The sequence below is a fragment of the Podarcis bocagei genome, assembly GCF_964188305.1.
Source record: "Podarcis bocagei genome assembly, chromosome: 15".
NCBI classification, from domain to species: domain Eukaryota; kingdom Metazoa; phylum Chordata; class Lepidosauria; order Squamata; family Lacertidae; genus Podarcis; species Podarcis bocagei.
This window is the reverse complement of record NC_138141.1, coordinates 24,893,636-24,911,618: the sequence shown is the minus strand read 5'-3', so window position 1 is coordinate 24,911,618 and position 17,983 is coordinate 24,893,636. Positions and strand designations below refer to the sequence as shown.

At 44.3% G+C, this 17,983-nt stretch overlaps 1 protein-coding gene across 9 annotated transcripts in view; it reads right to left on the bottom strand.

Annotated features, from left to right (window-relative positions):
- Positions 1–17,983, bottom strand: part of GRAMD1B (GRAM domain containing 1B) — a 218,406-nt gene that overhangs the window by 40,802 nt on the left and 159,621 nt on the right. For 7 of the 9 annotated variants that reach the window (XM_081172500.1, XM_081172499.1, XM_081172503.1 and 4 more), the window contains 2 exons: positions 11,341–11,361; positions 7,392–7,415 (listed from right to left, as the gene is read on the bottom strand). The exons of 1 other annotated variant lie outside the window; for it this stretch is intronic. In XM_081172500.1, the coding sequence (XP_081028626.1) occupies positions 7,392–7,415; positions 11,341–11,361 (45 nt within the window). The remainder of the gene's footprint in view (positions 1–7,391; positions 7,416–11,340; positions 11,362–17,983) is intronic. One more of the 9 variants, XM_081172501.1, reaches the window with a different exon arrangement.

The window sequence follows — 17,983 nt, the reverse complement described above, 5'->3', positions numbered from 1 at the left end:
ACATTATTATTATTATTATTATTATTATTATTATTATTATTATTGCCACTTCCTGAAAATAAAAGAGGGGAAGCCCCCTTCCCCCCCAAAAAACCCCCACAACAAACATGCAGAGTCTTGCACAATTTCAACCATATGTAGTGGGCTTCTATTCCATAAATGAGAGAGCACAAACGAAGACCTTCTACTTCTGGAGAAATCAATGGGCCTTTGGGCTGGGGAACATGGACTACACTTCCAAACTCACGTCACTCGTGCACATTCAGAACTGCACAAATTTGAGAAGGCAAGAGCTTAATCCAAGCATAGTGGTCTTTGTTAGACTAAGATCTGAGAAGCTGGGGTTCTAGTCCTCACCCAGTCATGAAGTCCACTGGGTGGCCTTGGGCCAGTCTCTGTGCCTCAGCCTAGCCTACCTCACAGGGTTGTTCTGAGGATAAAACAAGGAGGCAGAGAACTGGGTATGGCACTTTGAGCTCCTTCTTGGAAAGGTGGGATATAAAAGGAAGGAAGGAAGGAAGGAAGGAAGGAAGGAAGGAAGGAAGGAAGGAAGGAAGGAAGCTTAAGGAGAGGGCAATTTAGGCCAGAGAATTTGGAAGTGAGGAATAAAGCCTTTTCCCAACTTGTGGTTTCTCTGCACCCTCCCCACGCTGTTGGGATTCCATAAGGACTGATGGTACAAAGTAGACCATGTATAAAAATGGTGCTTAACCCCGTGTATTTGTCCACATACAGAGGCAGCATAGCTGTCAACCTTCCCTTTTTTTGTGGGAAATTTCCTTATTCCAGCGCCGTTTCCCGCTGCTATCCCGGATTGTTAGATATCCCGTAGACTGTCCCCGGGACAGGTGAGGCTGCTGATTCCTTATTTTCGAGGCTGCTGATCCCTTGTTTTCAAATCTGAAAGTTGACAGCTATGAGAGACAGCAGTTATGCCCACCAAGGACACAAATCACGGGTGTGCAAAATGCTGTATGTATGTACAGTGGCTGCAAAGGGAGAGATGGAGCACCTGCCTTTTAAGCTATGATGCTGGCTGCATGCAACACCTACATGGCAACACCTGGTTTATAATTTGGCCCCCAGCTGCAGGCTGGCTGGTTTAGAGTCAATGCCTGTGTCTCCCCTGTGCTGATTTAAAGGAGTACCCCCTTATCTCTGGTTCCTGGATGATGAGAAAACCTATTAGATACCGATAAGGAAGATGTTGTCTCCTATCTCCGGATGCCCAGCTCCACCCCTGAAGAAAAAGGAGCAGCTCTCCAAAGATGCGGAGGCGGGGTGGTAAACATTAACTCTACAGCAAACACAGGGAGCTGGGACAGGATGGCACTGGGAAGAGGGTGGGTGGGCGAGGCAGATTTCACAGGGGAATAACTGTTTCATAGGCTCCAGCTGTTTGTTTTTGAGAGAGAGAAAAAAACACCCTGAAAAATCTCTGGACAGGAAATCCAAGCTGACTGCAGAGAAGAAACTGGGAGGCCTTGAAACATCAGCAGGGGGTGGATAGGAAAAGGAGAAACAAGGAAGGACACACACTGCCTTGCATTTAAAGTGCTATGGTGCTATTTTAAACAGGAATGGCTCCCCCCAGGAATTATGGGAGTTGTAGTGTGTTAAAGGTGCTGAGAGGGGTTAGCCTTTTCCCCCCCTCAAAGAGCTACAATTTTCAGAGTTTCCCGTGGAGAGGGACTGGTTGTTAAACCACTCTGGGAATTGCAGGTCTGTGAGGAGAAGAGGGATCTCCTAACAACTCTCAGCACCCTTAAGGAACTACACTTTATTTATTTATTGCATTTAATCCAACCTTTCCCCACCAAGGAGCTCAAGATGCTGTACATGGGTTCTCCCCCTCTCCATGGTTATTTTGGTCTCCCAAGTCTTAGCTTGGAATTATAACCATGACACCACAACATTAGATCAATTGACTCGATCCTAAACTCCTGCACCCATGGCATGGATCGGAATTGGGATTTGAACCCAGGCCTCCCAAGTCCTAGTCCAACATTCTAACCACTGCACCACACTGGCTCTCTGAAGTGTACGTTGCAAACATGGCCACAGATGCACACTCCGTTCTAATTCAAGGGTTGTGGTAAGATACAATCTAAAAGGTTCGCAGTGGGAGCCAGTAGGGCAGGCATAGGCAAACTCCGGCCCTCCAGATGTTTGGGACAACAATTCCCATCATCCCTGACCACTGGTCCTGTTAGCTAGAGATGATGGGAATTGTAGTCCCAAACATCTGGAGGGCTGGAGTTCGCCTATGCCTGCAGTATGGGGTGTCTGCCATGCCAATCTCAAAGGACAGGAGTTAAGCAGATTAGAGTCTTATATATTTGAGAGAATAAAATTACCCCGGCAGCCTGATCCAACTCAGAAAAAGTCCAATTAACTCCACTGGGATTTGCTCCCCGCGGTAATAAGGCACAGGATTGCAGCTTCAACATTTTTTGCACAGGCTGCATTGTGTATTGCAACCAGCAGGGGGAGCAGATGAATATGCATCACACTGGTTCCATAGGCTGGCTGCTGTAGACCCCACTATCTCTGGGAATCCCCCCCCCCCCAAGCAGTGGGTCCTGTTAATGTCAGTGGTAGGGTGGAGCACCCTTCCTGAGGGCTTCACACTGAGAAGTCAGAGAATCAGAAATTAGTTAAAGGGAGGTTGAACTTGCACTTATCTCTCACGCTTATTTCAGTAAGCTTTCCAAAAAAAAAACCCACAACCCTAAAACACACATTTAAGGTGGCACCTCCAATCAATTTCAGTTTTCCAGAAGAGAGAGAAGGGGCTCTGAGCCTGAGAGAGCCACCTAGCTAAGAGTCTGCAATTGAGAGGAGATCTGACTCAGCAAATTCCTAGCTCATGCTACTATGGTAAAAGGTAAAAAAGGTAAAGGACTCATGGATGGTTAAGTCCAGTCAAGTTCAATTATAGGGTGCGGTGCTCATCTCCGCTTTCATGCCGAGGGGGACAGTGTTTGTCCACAGACAGCTTTCCGGGTCATGTGGCCAGTATGGCTAAACCGCTTCTGGTGCAACGAGACACTGTTACGAAAGCCAGCACACAAGGAAACGCCATTTACCTTCCCGCCGCAGCGGTACCTATTTATCTACTCACACTGGTATACTTTCGAACTGCTAGGTTGGTGGGAGCAGGGACAGAGCAACGGGAGCTCACCCCATCACGCAGATTCAAACTGCCAACCTTGCAATCAGCAAGCCCAAGAGGCTCAGCGGTTGAGACCACAGTGCCCCCTGCGTCCGTCCCACCAGGGGCATGCTGGCCAGCCAGTTCTGGTCTTTTTCGAGCAGAGGATATCAAACAGAAGTTTAGAGGCCAGTTGATTCACATGGGTTAAATTTCACACAGCAAACTTTTAAAGTTTTCCAGTGTTGACCTATAAAGTCAAAAGGTACCTGCAAAGGTGCTCTGTTCTCACAATAGTAGATTGAACAGACACACACATGCATGCACGAGCCCTTGGATTTCACACAGGTTCAAACAACAATTTGCCACTGCCTGTTTTAGTCAGGCGTTTCATATGCAACCCTAGACTGAAACTCTTTTAGGCACAAACACAGGTGGACCTGATGTAGCACATAGGCAGAGAGCATGAGAGCAGGGCTGTAGCTTGGTGGTGGAGAGGGCATGCAGAAGGTGCCTGGAGAGCAGCTGTCCATCTGGCCAGGGAGTGGGCAGTGCTGAGCTAGGCAGACCAAATCATATGATTCGGTGCAGGACGGCTCCCTACGGTTCAAATCTCACCGCAGATGCAACCTTCTTCCAGGCTCACAATAAGGGGCCGATAATGATGGTGTTGGGGAGGTCACAGTACTGACTGACCTACGTTACAGATTTGTTGGAAAGGTGATCGTAATGACGCACACGGACTGCTTTGAGCATTCACGAGCCAAACAACTGCTAGTGATTGGTATGTTTCAAAGGCTGCCTGCCAGAGCAGGTATTTATTGCCCCAGAGCAAGTGTTTATGCCTGTATGTTGCAGCTGACCTTTTAAAATATGTCTAACTGGAGGAAAGTTGTGGCCTGCTTTTCTCTCTCTCTCTCTCTCTCTCTCTCTCTCTCTCTCTCTCTCTCTCTCTCTCTCTGTGTGTGTGTGTGTGTGTGTGTGTGTGTGTGAGAGAGAGAGAGAGAGAGAGAGAGAAAGAGAGAGAGAACCAGAAGCTGAGTGCTCAAATCCCTTTACTGCGCAGCAGAGAAAAGCAGCCTCGCATGTGCTTTGCAGGCATGACTGAGAATGTTCCGGTGTGCTCAGAGCATTTTTGCAGAGGTAGGTTTTCTCTCAATGTTTAATCCCAATAAAAAGAACTTGGCAACAAGAAGGAGGCTACAGCCCTGGGGAGTGGGAGGGGGGGTATGTGGGGAGGAACTAAGTTAACCTTTACCTTCTGTGATAACTTCATTTTTTAAAAAAATGATGTACTAACTTTTGTAAAGTGAAAAAGCCTAAGACTTCAAGGACAATAACCTGATATTTAGAAAGAAAGAAAAAAACCCATGTTTAGCCCCCTGCCCGCCAATAATAATTATTTTTTCTAGAGAATGTGAACAAAATGACCCAAACTTAAGCTCCCTCTCACTGTAATTTTAATTGTATTGTATTAATTTTGACTGGTTAATTGTAATTTAATTCTACTGTTGAATTTTAATTGTGTGTGATTTTAATATTTATTCTTTTAATTTGTTTCATTGTATTGGTTAATTGTAATTTAATTGTACTGCTTATTTCTGCATTCTTGCATGTTATTGAAATGTGTGTCCCTGCTTAAATACAAAAGTTGTGTTTTTTTAAAGTTCTGCTTTGTTTTTGCAAATTTATAAGAAGAAAGAGAGAGAGAAGAAGAAGAAAAACAAAGGAAAGAGGATGGAACCAGCAAGAGGAAGAAATGAGAGGGGAGTATAAACTTTCCCAAGTCTCCCCCAGCCTTACCTTACTTTTTTCCTTAAAAAAAAAAAAGAACAAACCAAACAGACAAAACTCACAATACCTGCTTCTGCACCAGGCAATAAAGCCTACTGAAGGTATTGTGAAACCAAAGAATGGCCGATTTAAGCCAGGTCCTGCAGTGCTGTGCATTATACAGAGGTGGCCTATGACTCACAAAGCCATTTTTCCCAGCTCATGCAGAAAGTCTTTGCTCTGCCTTTCACCTGCTCTGCCTTTGTCCCATTTCTGCTCTGTTGGGCATACCATGTAGACCTCTCAAAACTACGCTTGCAGTTCTGCCAATTCCACCATAAGATGACATCATGGCATCTTATAAACCTCATCATCTTATAACCTCCCATCCTTTGCAGGGCGCAATTAGCGCCAGCGCCTTCCGTCAAGTGTAATCTTCGACGCCTTCCTTTCTATGGTGGCGCAGGTTAGAGCTACAACAAAGGCAGCATTTTTTTATCTCTGCCGAGCTAAGCAGTTGGTCCCTTATCTCTCTAGCCCTGACTTCGCCACTGTGATCCACGCGACGGTCACCTCCAGGCTTGATTATTGTAACTCACTCTACGTGGGGCTGCCCTTGAGACTGACCCAGAAACTCCAGCGGGTGCAGAAAGCCACGGCGAGACTCTTCACGGGGTCCTCACTGCGGGAGCACATTCATATAGTGCTATACCAGCTACACTGGCTCCTGGCGGGAGTACAGGATCAGGTTTAAGGTTCTGGTTTTAACATTTAAAGCCATATACGGCCTAGGACTCTTGTACCTATGGAACCGCTTTTCCTGGTATGCCCCACGAAGTATCTTAAGGTCTGCAAATAATAACACCCTGAAGATCATAGGCCCCAGGAAGATTAGACTGGCCTTGACGAGAGCCAAGGCCTTTTCGGCCGTGGCCCCAGCCTGGTGGAATGCTCTCTCACAAGAAACTGGGGCCCTGCAGGATTTGACATCTTTCCGCAGGGCCTGCAAGACGGAGCTGTTCCGCCAGGCCTTTGGTCAGGGTTCAGTCTGATTCTTTTCTTTCTGTATAAGAACAAGCATTATATAGGTCTCCTAGCCTGCACACAGGTCCTTTATAAGACCAGTGGTAACAGTTGGCCCTGGAGAATATTAACCACTCTCAATTTTACCTGTGGACTGTCATCGGTCCAGATTTTAATTTGCTCTGAACTAATTTTAAGATGTACTTTAACTAATTGATTGCCTGTTTTTATGTTCTTATGTTCTTTGTATACTGTCTTAGTTTCATGATGTTAGCCTCCCTGAGCCCGGCTCCGGCCAGGGAGGGCGGGTTACAAATTAATTATTATTATTATTATTATTATTATTATTATTATTATTATTATTATTATTATTATCAGTGCTCAAGGGATCCAGGGGGTTGGGGAGGTAGGCAGCTAAGGAGGAAGGCAGCTCCTTCGCCATGCAAGGAAAAATATGCACCCTCTTAATAATCAGGATTAGACCCTGGAACTGAACGGCCTCCTCCATGCATTCTGCATGCAAATGAAACGTATGTTGAAAATCATTTGGGAGGCTAAGCAAACACAGACTTGGGATTATACAGAAACACACAGGTGGGACTTGCTATTGCCACGGAAAAGAATGAAACAGGAATGTGGGAAGGAGCGGCCTCTGTGGACCAAAAAGGATAATGCAGGGCAAAGCAGCCTAGTAAAGAAAGGATAATATCAGCACAGGAGGCTCGACAGAGATAAGAACGCCAGTAAAAAAAACAGCAGGAATAGGGCCAGTGCTTCCAATGGTACCAACAAGAAACTGGAGCTCTTAAGAGACGACTTGCACCTATCCTAAGGCACAATTCAGAGGATGGTTGGTGAAGAACAGCCCTTGCTAGATATTCCATCATTTGCATGACTAAAAACCAAAGTATGGATTCTTTCTCATTTCCACAATCCTAACCAGACACACAAATTTAGTTACATGTGCTGTGTTTTAACACCTCTTACTGTCCCCCCCTGTGTTTAATTGATAATATTATTTTATGTACACTTCTTGTCATGTACATATTTTGGGGTTTCCAGTTGTGTTTTATTGATAATTTTACCCGCTCTTAACTTCTGTAGGTTCCCAGCAAGCATTGGGGAGCCAAGGTCCTCAAATGCATGGGAAGCCTATACAATAAGAACAGCAGAATCACTGCTGCAGACTGTTAACTGCATGGATAAAGGAATGCTAAAGAGGGCTAACTTCTGTCTAATTTTAGGCAGAGCTTCCTAAGTATTCAGGACCAGCTAACCTAAAGTGTAACAAACAATAGGTGTCACTGGCACAGCAAAACAGCCGAATTTGCAAACTTCAGTTGGGGGACTGGCCCTATTTCAGCACTGCTTGTTTTTACCTGGTGAAAGGGGAAAGTAGAACTAGGATAAAATAACCCAGAAGTACACAGCCAGTGCTTACTCTGCGGATGTGCTGTCGTTCATGCTGCAAATACATGGAGAAGAAACAAGAGAACAGAAATAAAATAAAGAGGACATGCCAACAGTAAGACACTTGCATGCACACACAAACCACAGAAACATAGAGAGCTATGCGGCAAGGGGGAAAGTGTCACCTTCTACCTTTCACCATCAAGCTCTTACTATTATGCCCGTCCTCTTAAGAACTCAGATCTCTCTGTATGCGTCTAGCCACATTACTTGCTATTCACATAGCCAGGTTCCAAATGTGATATTTCTTTCCAAAATAGTGATTCTGGAATCTGGAACACTTTGACACCTAACCCGTCCTCCACAAGGGTGTTTCGGGAAAGATTTGCAAATGGGAGATTGGATTCTATTTCTGAACAACTTCATGCAGCTGCAATATTTGTGTCAGTTGCATTCCTCCACAAAGCAAAAAAAATGATCTTAAGACTTGAGGGGATTCCCCATCTAACTCCAATTGGCTTTCATTGCTCCTCCCATTTTCCATGAAAACGGGACCTCTTGAGAACCAGCCATGCTGCCATGCTTCTTCAAAATGGCTTCCCAGTTTCTGCTAAAGTCTCCTGTGTCGGTGCAAACTAGAGACAATCCCGGTTTCAGAAAGTCTGGAGATGGCACGGTCGTTTTCATCTAGGACTCCCCTCCCTCTGCATATAATTTAAAATGTATAGCCTGGGGTCTAGCTTTTGTGGCTAAAAACGTCAATTATATCTACCTGAAAGCCAAAACCCTGTTAAAGGAATAAACTCCGGAAGCTTGACAAATGTACCATTTAATTTATGATTGTGGAAAGCAGGGTGGCGAGTTTGCACCAGTTGACTTGGAAATAAGGGCATTTGCAAGTATTGCAACAAGGATTCCTTCCCCTTAGCATTGTATGCTTCCATGGACAGACCATGGCCAATGACTGCTCCTGGTGGGGCTCATATATACCCCCTCCCTGAGCAGCACATGTAGAGAAAGGAAGCCTGTAGCTCCTCATTTGTTTGCCCATTAAAGGGACACGGTTGCCTGCAGCAGGTTATTCCTGGTTGGCTTGATCAGGGAAGGAGATGGAGCAAGAAGCATTAATCAGGACCAGCCATAGTACTTGAAGTTGACTGCTAGAGACAGGAGAAGCTTGAAGGAGCCCATGTCAACACAGTTCTTGGTTGTGCTCATATTTGAGATCAAAGCTGTCATCCTGCAGCAGAAGGCAAAATAAACTAGGGAGACCACAAGTGGTCACATCATTTGGGACCAGACCAGTGATACTTTCTGTAATGGAAGATGTTCTGCAGTGATTCCCACCCTCCTCCATGAAATATTGTTCTATTTCTAGCAGTACATTATTTCGTAACATTACTTGGTAATGTAATGAATGTATACCATACAGTCAAACTGTGCAGTAATAAACTATTTTCAGGTGACTATACCCAAGAAGTGTGTGCATGCTATATGTGCACACAGAGTTCTTGTGGAATACTAAAATCAGTATGTTAACAGTTTTTTCATGTCTTCCTTATTCCACTTAATTTTTTTAACCGCACTGGCAACATGCTACTAGAAAACACATGGAATATGTTTTCAGTATGTAAAATCAACATGTCATTTTTCCTCCCAGTTTTGCTAACCAAATATAAATCAAAGAAGCATGCTACATCAGATCTTAAAGGGTTTAGGGCTTTTTTTTAAAGCCCATATAATTGGGGGGGGTCACCCCTCCTTCCTATCCAGCAGCCCTCTATTACAAAGGTGGGGCTCTAATTTTAGACAAAGTTTAGGTTCTGTAGACACCAACAGATCTCAGTATTAAACTAAATTCTAAGGCTGAAAGATCCAAAGACAAATATTCCTTGGATTTGCTTCTGCTGAGACTACCTCCTGTACACCTTCTTCCCTCAGGAGACAGGTAACAAGCTTTAGGAGTTTGTTGCGTGGTACTGTACCCCCGTTCCACTGGAACCACTATCTCAAATTTCAAAACATTTTTCAGAAACTGTGCACACATTCACATATCGACCTTGTAAATAAGCCCATAAAAGCTACTAGCCTGCAAAAAGTGTTTACCAGCCAGTTGGGCTAGTAGCCTGTTTCCACAATGGCAGCTGCAAAAGAGAAGCCCCATTCTTCATGGCTGGCATGGAAACACAGACTTCTAGTCTCTTGACAGGCTAGTAAACAAACAAAGCCTTCTACCAAGCAAACTGGAGTGAATCGTCTCTCCTCCTCCAGCCCTCTCAGCTTGCTTGGGGTTCCTGGTTGCCTATGGCTATCTGGCAAGTTGTTAAAAATAGCCTGCCTTATACATATTTGCCTGTAATCAATAGATCAACCCATCTGCAATTTAGCAGACATTTTCTGGGACTCAAAACATGAACTTAGGCAGATAACGTTCGTAGCCAAAGCCTTGGGGCATAGATTTCTTCCCAATATGGCACTTGTGTCCACACAGAACATTGAGTGTCTGCGTTCAGTAGCTTCCTCTGGTTTGGCATAAGGGATTATGCGTTTCAGAGAGCTGAGACTATACTGACATATTTTCAAGGCTGCCCCTGCTGCAGACCTAAGGCATCTTTGCATCATTCACATCACTCTGTGTCAGCATTGCATGGTCTTTAGTCAAGGGCGCTGGAAAGAGGACTGGAAAAAGAGAGCATCTGGTTTTTATGGTGGGAGGAACCAATACTGAATGTCTGCATTTCTTTCCCTGCATCAGAGATTCTATGGTGATAATGGATGGGAAGGAATTAAGTGAGGCCTTCCTTATGTTGGACCAACTTCCCCAGCCCCAGTCTGCAAAGCTAATGGTTAAGGATGATAGGAGCTATAGCTCAGAAGTGTCTGGAGGGTCACACATTCTCCACTCCCCACTCCAAGGACGTTAAAGGTGGAAGGAAGCTGAAATACCGTACATCCCTAAAATCAGATATCAGAAAACCAAAATGGGGCATCTAGATTCTCAAGAGGATGAGGAAAGAGCATGTCAAATGTTATTAGCTTGGCATATATGCGGAGGAAGCCTGCCTCTGGGCCCTTAAAACAGGGGTGCCAAATCTGAAGCCCTGCACGTATCACTGGACTTCCGCTCTCATCAACTCTAGTCAATGGTCAGAGATTATGGGAAATGTAGTCTAGCAACATCTAGAAGGTCACAGGTTGCCGTTAGTCAACCCTGTCTTAAAAGCATATACAAGCTCCAGATGGAAGCATACAAGGGAGTATTCCCATCAGAGAATCTGTCCAGCAAGGGATCAGACCACAATCCAGGAATATGGCCTGGAAACCCACAAAAAGAAAAAGAAGCACAGAAATGCTTCTGGCTAATTTACAGCCAGAGTTCTCCAGAAAAACAAATCAAGCGCTCATGGTACAAAGGAATTGATGTCTTTAGTGATGCCTATCTAATAACTTTGGGGCATGTCCACACAGAGCTCAACCTGAGGAGAGAGGAAGAATCAGAAGATTCTTCTTATGGCAAGTGCAAACAAGGAAGAGGAGCATGGAATCAGTTCTGCTGTGCAAAGTGTGAGGGAGGCAGAACATCCAGCAGGAAGTGAAACAGGGTACTGCAAATTCTAAAGGAAGAGGTCTTTTTTTCCCCCCAGCCTCAAATTCCTCAAACCATTTTCATCTCTGCCATCTGGCTGCTCTGGTACCAAAAAAACACACCCTCTTCTAGGATCCAGCAGAAGTTACAATGAAGGCCAGGAGGAAATCCATGATGTGCAGGCCAGCACACGTACCTGCCCATCCACTAAAAAATCTTTCTTTATCAAGCCAATGCTCTTACTGGCTCCAATATCTATCTGCCCCACATCCCCATTTCAGAATTCAAATGTCCGATGTAACTCTAAGACCTCTTCTCACCCATCCCACCTCTATCTCCTTCCCACCCTCCTTCCATGCATGCATCAAGGGATAAAGGAAGCTGAGATACTTACATTGTACCAACTCTGGCTTTTCTGTAAGGACAAAATAAAAATAAAAAAAGAATCAGTTAGTATGGAGGTTCTGGCACTAGGTGAAGAAAGGGGGAATTAAAAAGAAAGGATTATACCAAATTTTGGTAATGACCACTAAAACCAGACGAGGGAAATGTTAGAGACGACATGGAATGTGAAGGGTCCCAGAACACAATTTTGGGCACTTATCCCAAAATGGCCAAATTGTAACAAGCAGGAAATGTGCGTCCTCATTCATACTTGGTATGTCACTTCTAACCTGGAAATGCCAAGCAATGATTGATTAGCAATCCTCCTGGGACTTTCACATCAAATTCAAAACTGTACAATGGAAGACATGGGGATGTAAGGGAAAATCAAGCCTGTAAAGCTAGAATTGCTGCTGTAATATAAATACTCATCTAGGTAAAGTTTGGACACTTCTCTCCGTTTTATTTTTCTCATCAGCAAAATAAAGCAATGGTGGGTTCTTCCTTAAGAGGACACTTAGGGCTGCACCCAACGCTAGTCATACTCAAGAGTAAACCCACCGGAATTAATAGACATTAAGAGATTTGTTGATTTCAGTGGGTCTGCTCTGAGCAGAAATTAGCTGGATGCAAACCTTATGATGCACACTTTTTTTAACAGGCCTGATCCTGTAATCCCTTACATTAACTACATCTGTATAAGCAGGTTCGAGCTGTGGAAGATGGGGCTAGGGAGTATACAAGAAGCTGGACAGAACATTCACACTTTTAAATGCCCCTACAGACACCACCCACACCTGTTTGGTCCTCAACAAAGTATATACACAAAGTATCGAATGTGGTGACAGTAATAATAATGCAACAAAACAACAACACCACAAACTGGCTTATAAATTTAAAACCAAATTTACTAGAATAATAACTAGAATAGAGATAGACCTGTAACCATTCAAGCAACAAACATACTAAGGTGCCATGTGCAAAACAAAGCCTGGAGATACTGTAAACATGGAGTCGATAAATGTACATGGAGTGGATAAAGTTGTACATTTATCCACTCCATGTTTACAGTATCTGCAGGCTTTGTTATAAGCCAGTTTGTAGTGTCATTGTTTTGTTGCATTTTGGTCCTCAACAAATACACAGAGTCTGCACTTTTGCCAGCTTAAATGGCAGGACCTTCAGCACTGAATTTTTCACCATTCATTCATTCATTCATTCATGACTTGATTGTGTCCTTTTATAGGTTCCTCAGCTGCAACAGAAAGGCCAACCAGACCGATTCATAGTTTACTTTCAGCTGCTGCAGAAGAATAGACCATGAAGGTCACAATTTTCATGGTAGTCTGCTTGCATAAAGCATGGACCCTATGTGGTTCAGGTAATTTGCATCCACATGAAGATTAGCCTGCTCTAACTGAAATATGACATTACATTAGTTTCATGTGAACATTAGAATGAGTCTCTATTGAGTTAAAATATACCATCCTGGAGCCACAATTATTATTTTTTTCCTGCCATAAGCAATCGGGAGGAAGCATAGTGAAAAGCTCACAAGGTGATGCAACCGTGGAAAAGGCACATTCAGTGCTAGGAATTATTAGGAAAGGGAATGAAAATACATTAGGCTACAGTTTGGAAGCACTTGTGAACTTGGATCTGAGCCCAAATGCAAATGCAAAAGCAACAGCGGTTGCCAGGAGTGGGCTCACACAGCTCCTGCTGGTGCACCAACTGCATTATTTCCTTGGGATACAAGAGGGGGTCACAACGAAAGATGCTTTGGCTTCTTATCCCGTGAAGTGTTGTGAGCTGCTCTAGACGGAGCCGCCATTAAAAGGCGTTCCCAAACTGCAGCTGGTCCAAAATGCCGAAGCTTGATGGGAGAAGGTTAGAGGGAGCATGTGACTCTCTCATTCCAGTGAATACTGGCCTCCAGTCACTTTCATATACTGGCCTCCACTCACTTTCTATGGTAGTTCAAATTGGTGGTTTGACTTTTAAAGCCCTAAATCATGGGTAGGCAAACTAAGGGCAGGGGTCCAGATCCGGCCCAATCGCCTTCTAAATCCAGGCCACAGATGGTCCGGGAATCAGCGTGTTTTTACATGAGTAGAATGTGTCCTTTTATTTAAAATGGATCTAGGGATTATTTGTGGGGCATAGGAATTCGTTCATCCCCCAAAAAAAAAATTATAGTCTGCCCCCCCCCACAAGATCTGAGGGACAGCGGACCAGCCCTCTGCTGAAAAAGTTTGCTGACCCCTCCTCTAAATTATATAGGACTGGGACACTTGAAAGACCATCTGCTTAGGTATTTAAGATCTCATTGGCACCTAGGGCTTTTTTAGTGGCTGCACCTTAACTCTGAATTTCTTCCTTTGGGAGCTTTCCCATGCTTTCTCTTTACTGACATGACCCCAAGGGTCTGTGTGTGTGTGTGTGTGTGTGTGTGTGTGTGTGTGTGTGTGTGTGTAGGGAAACAGGAACCTTTCCTTTTTAGCTGGCAGACTTTAATTGGATGTTTTTGCAGTTGCACTCTCTCTCTCTCTCTCTCACACACACACACACACAAACACACACACACACTAAGTTGTAGTTTGAAGGACTTTGTTTGTAGTTGCCTTCTTCTGGGGAAAGGGTGGGATATAAATGTTCTCAGTATTTATTTATTTATTTATTTAAGTAATAAGATTTTATGGTATGCCTACTGTTAGAATGCCACATATAGTGCTGACCAAAAAACAAATAAACCTGTAAAGTTGGGGAAGGAAGAGAAAGGGGCAACTAAAATGATAATGGAGGTTGAAATGGGTTCACTACAAGGAAAACCACGCAGCTATCTCTCTGTCCTGAGAGTGGAAGCAAAAACATGTGAAGGGGAGAAGAGTAAAATCCAAAAGAGTTTAGCAGTCCCTGAGTCCCAGGGAAGTTCTTGGAAACACCTGCCAGAATTACTTTTGGACACAGAAGATGGAACTCAACATAGGGCAAAGCAGTGTATGCATGTGCAGAATGAGGTCCACTTATGAAAGAGGACTTTTCTCCTCCTCTCCTTCCCCTGTGCACCCCCTAAACCTGTTTTGGTTTATCCTCCAAATACCCAGAGCAAATTTAGAAGATGTTGGGGGGCATGCAAGGGGAGGAGAAGGAGAAAAAGACCCATAGCATGAGCGGACCTCATTCTGCACACACAACTTTGTTGAATCTCACTCAGAGAACCTACCATACTACTCCCCTTCCACACAGTTATGTGGCTTTCTAATTCGATTCCAGACCCCTTGTTTTACATCATCATCATCACAAAGGGTGACAAAGTGACAGGCTAAAGGAAGAAATAGCAGAGAACCAGCAGGTAGGTAGGTAAGAAAGAAAACAAGACAGAGAGAGAGTCAAGTTCTTACTTTGATCAGGTTTAATCTGTCATACTGGAAAAAGAAAATCATGAAACATTAGAACGGAAAGAAAAGGAAACAGAAATATATAAGGGATTTTAGAGGGATAATACCAGCACACAGGGCAAAAGGAGGGGATGCAAACAAGTCACCTACAAAGCTATGCTGGCATATTGCGGTAACAATGCAAAGCTATGCCACTCCACACAGGTCTACAACTAGGCCTCCCAAGGGGAAGGTAGAAGCGGCTATCATGGCCACAAGCTGCAGAACCTCAACCCAACTGCCTGTAACTGAGCAGACTGTAAAGGACAGGCGAGCTCTGCATTGGGTAGAGCCACAGTGGGTGTCCTCTACAGTTTTGCTGTGTGATGCAGAGATATCTCCTCCATTAACATGCTTCATTTGTGTACCACTTTGAGTGGCAAATTGGAGATTGGTGAGAAGGGAGTCAGCAAGGCTGGCAAGATCCATGGTTCCTGTGTATTGCTTCCCTTTCATCGTACAATAACAAGTAGGAAAGTTGCCATCTCTAATAGACATAGGAAAGCATAGTGCTCAGTGATCTCAAAAATATAGAGATGGGCTGGCATCTGTGTTCTCACACAGCAGCAGTGTACCCTCACAGCAACTTCAGCAGCAAATGACTTCATGTGGACATCGCTGTTGGCGCTGCCAGATCAAGTGCTTTGCTCCAGAAGAACAGGTGTAGTATTGTGCCAGTATTGCTCTCCCACGACAGCAGGTGGCACTGATTCATAATAACTAACCTGGCTTAAACCGCTGAGACATCTTTAGGTATTTCTGATCGTGTAAACAAGCCCCCAAGTTAAGCCATGCCTAATTCTGCGCACTAGTTCATTTGCTTAGCATAGACACTTTTATCTGTTAGCCATGATATTGCCCTCATTGCTCAATTATAGCCAAAACAGAAGCCCACTTCTGATGAGGTTGCAATAGACCCACCCTGCCTGTTGGATACTTTTGGCCAAAGAGCCAGAGAGCACTCCTTTCATTTACTAGGACAGTCTTCAGGACCAGACATTATTCCTGGCAACAGAAAGGGCATGTAAGAAATAGCCAATGCAGGTTTCTTACTCTCCCCTCTACTACGCACAGCTGCTGATTCCAGTTACCCTTTATCCTACCAGAACCATTGTGCTGTCACAGAGAGAGGGTGGAAGAGGCAGAGGATTAACCCAGAGGCAATTTCATAACTATCTTCTAAGGCTTGTAGCAACCCCAGCCTATCATTCTGGGCTGGCAAAATGGGTTGGGTGGGTCAGCCAGACATGATAGTGGAAAGAAAGGGGGCAAAGGGAAAGGTGGGAAAGCTCCTAGGAAGCCCCTATGGTTAGGGCCAGTCCTGCACCCAACAGATTACTTGGACCCAGAAGAACTATTCTCAAATCCTAGCAACTTGGCCAAACACCTATTTCTCAGTTCCAGCTCTAAAATAATAAAAAGTAGCAGCTTTCCTGATCAATAATAACCAATTGCATAGTGCTTTGACAGGGCACAACAAACAAAGTTTAGTAGTGATATGAGCAGTATAATGAGTAAAGCACACGGGCTGAGGCAAAGGCATTGGGAGATCTGGACACAAAAGGATCAGGTGGCACTTTCCAGGGCGACACGTTTGGTGCCCAACAATTCAAATTGAGAAACACAGCTCAAAGTTGCCGCATGAGGATGCAAGATTCTGTTTCTGCACCGTAAGGGACCATTACCTCTCCCCCACAACCTAAATTATTTTGAACACTGGGGGGAAAAATTGCCCTTGAAATAAACACCACTCTGCATTGTTATGATTGTGTTTGTATGTTTTTGTTTTTTGGAGTAAGAAGGTTCTCTATAGTTTGAAGAAAAAGAGCCAATCCTTTTCCTGTGCTAGGAAAGCAAGAATTCTCTGCTCTAAGAGCAAGGCAACAAGCACGTGTGCCTTAAAAAATTGCAGCCAGATTGGGAGATGTGATTTGTAGTTGCGTCTTAGATGCACATTTAGGCATCTGACCTAACCCTCTCAAAAGATATATTCCTTGGAGTTGACTCAAAAAACACTTTTTCTTCAAACATATAGGAAATAAGAAGCAAACTGCCTTGGGTGGCTGCATAAACACAATCCATTTAAAAGCACATGGACTTCTGCAAAGAATCTTAGGAAGGGTAGTTTGCCTCTCACATAGCTTCAGTTCCCAGCACCTGTAGCAAACTACAATATTCTTTGGGAGAACTAATGTGCTTTAAATGTTGTAAATGGATGGTGTGCGAGCAGTCTGCGATTTCCAAGTGAGTACAGTACTGTACACATTTTGCCTTGACGACATGTGCTGAGGAATTACAGCGGGGGGGGGGGCAGCTCCCTCTAACGGCAAAACTGTGTCATAGCAGCAGATGAAATAAAAGGGCAAAGGTTGCAGAAAGGCAGGACCCACAAACGTCAAAAAGTTACAAGTTCAAAAGTCTCATCTGAACCTAAACCCGTATCTTTGAGAAAGCAGAGAATGTCTAAGATGTGAAAGGAAAGAGGCAGAAGAGATGCACAGCAGGACTTGGGGGAGGGTAATGTTCTTATTGTCAACCTTGGACCCTTCTCAGTTAAAGATCTGGCTAGTTCAGATGACAACCTTGAGCTAGGTTAAGAACTTTGAGAACTTAAAGAAGAAATGTCATTTTATCCAGGGACAGTTCACAAATATATTGGTGTCCTCTGACCTCTTTTTCTCAATGGTGCCTGCTCCTGCTCAGGCTGCACAGAAAAAGCATTTTGGTTCCTGAAATTCATTCTGATTGAGCAGATAAAATATAACTGATAGAATTCTGCAGGATGTGGTATTACCGTAAGTCCAAATCTAATGATCCCCAGGCATGCACCTCAAGATGATGGAAATTTCAAGTGCCATCCTGGTACCCAGGCATCTTCACTTGGTCTCAAGTGGTTGAAAGCCAGGTACAAAATACAGCTGGCACTTGGCTAATTTCCGACACTGCCTGTGACCTCCTCTAGAGCTTTTAAGGGGCTGGAGTGTGTTCTGATGATACCCCTTTCTTGCCTGAATGGGGAGTGGTCTGTCTGGCCACACCCACTTTTGCTAAACCCACCAATTGGTACGCAGCCTACTTGTCACTGAAGTCAAAGTTCTGGTTCATGCATGCCCCTCGACCGCTTATTGATGTGGGAACCCCCACGCCTCCGTCATACGTGAAGCAATGTGCAGATCTGACTCATACAGTTATATGCACATAGGCCCATTTCGT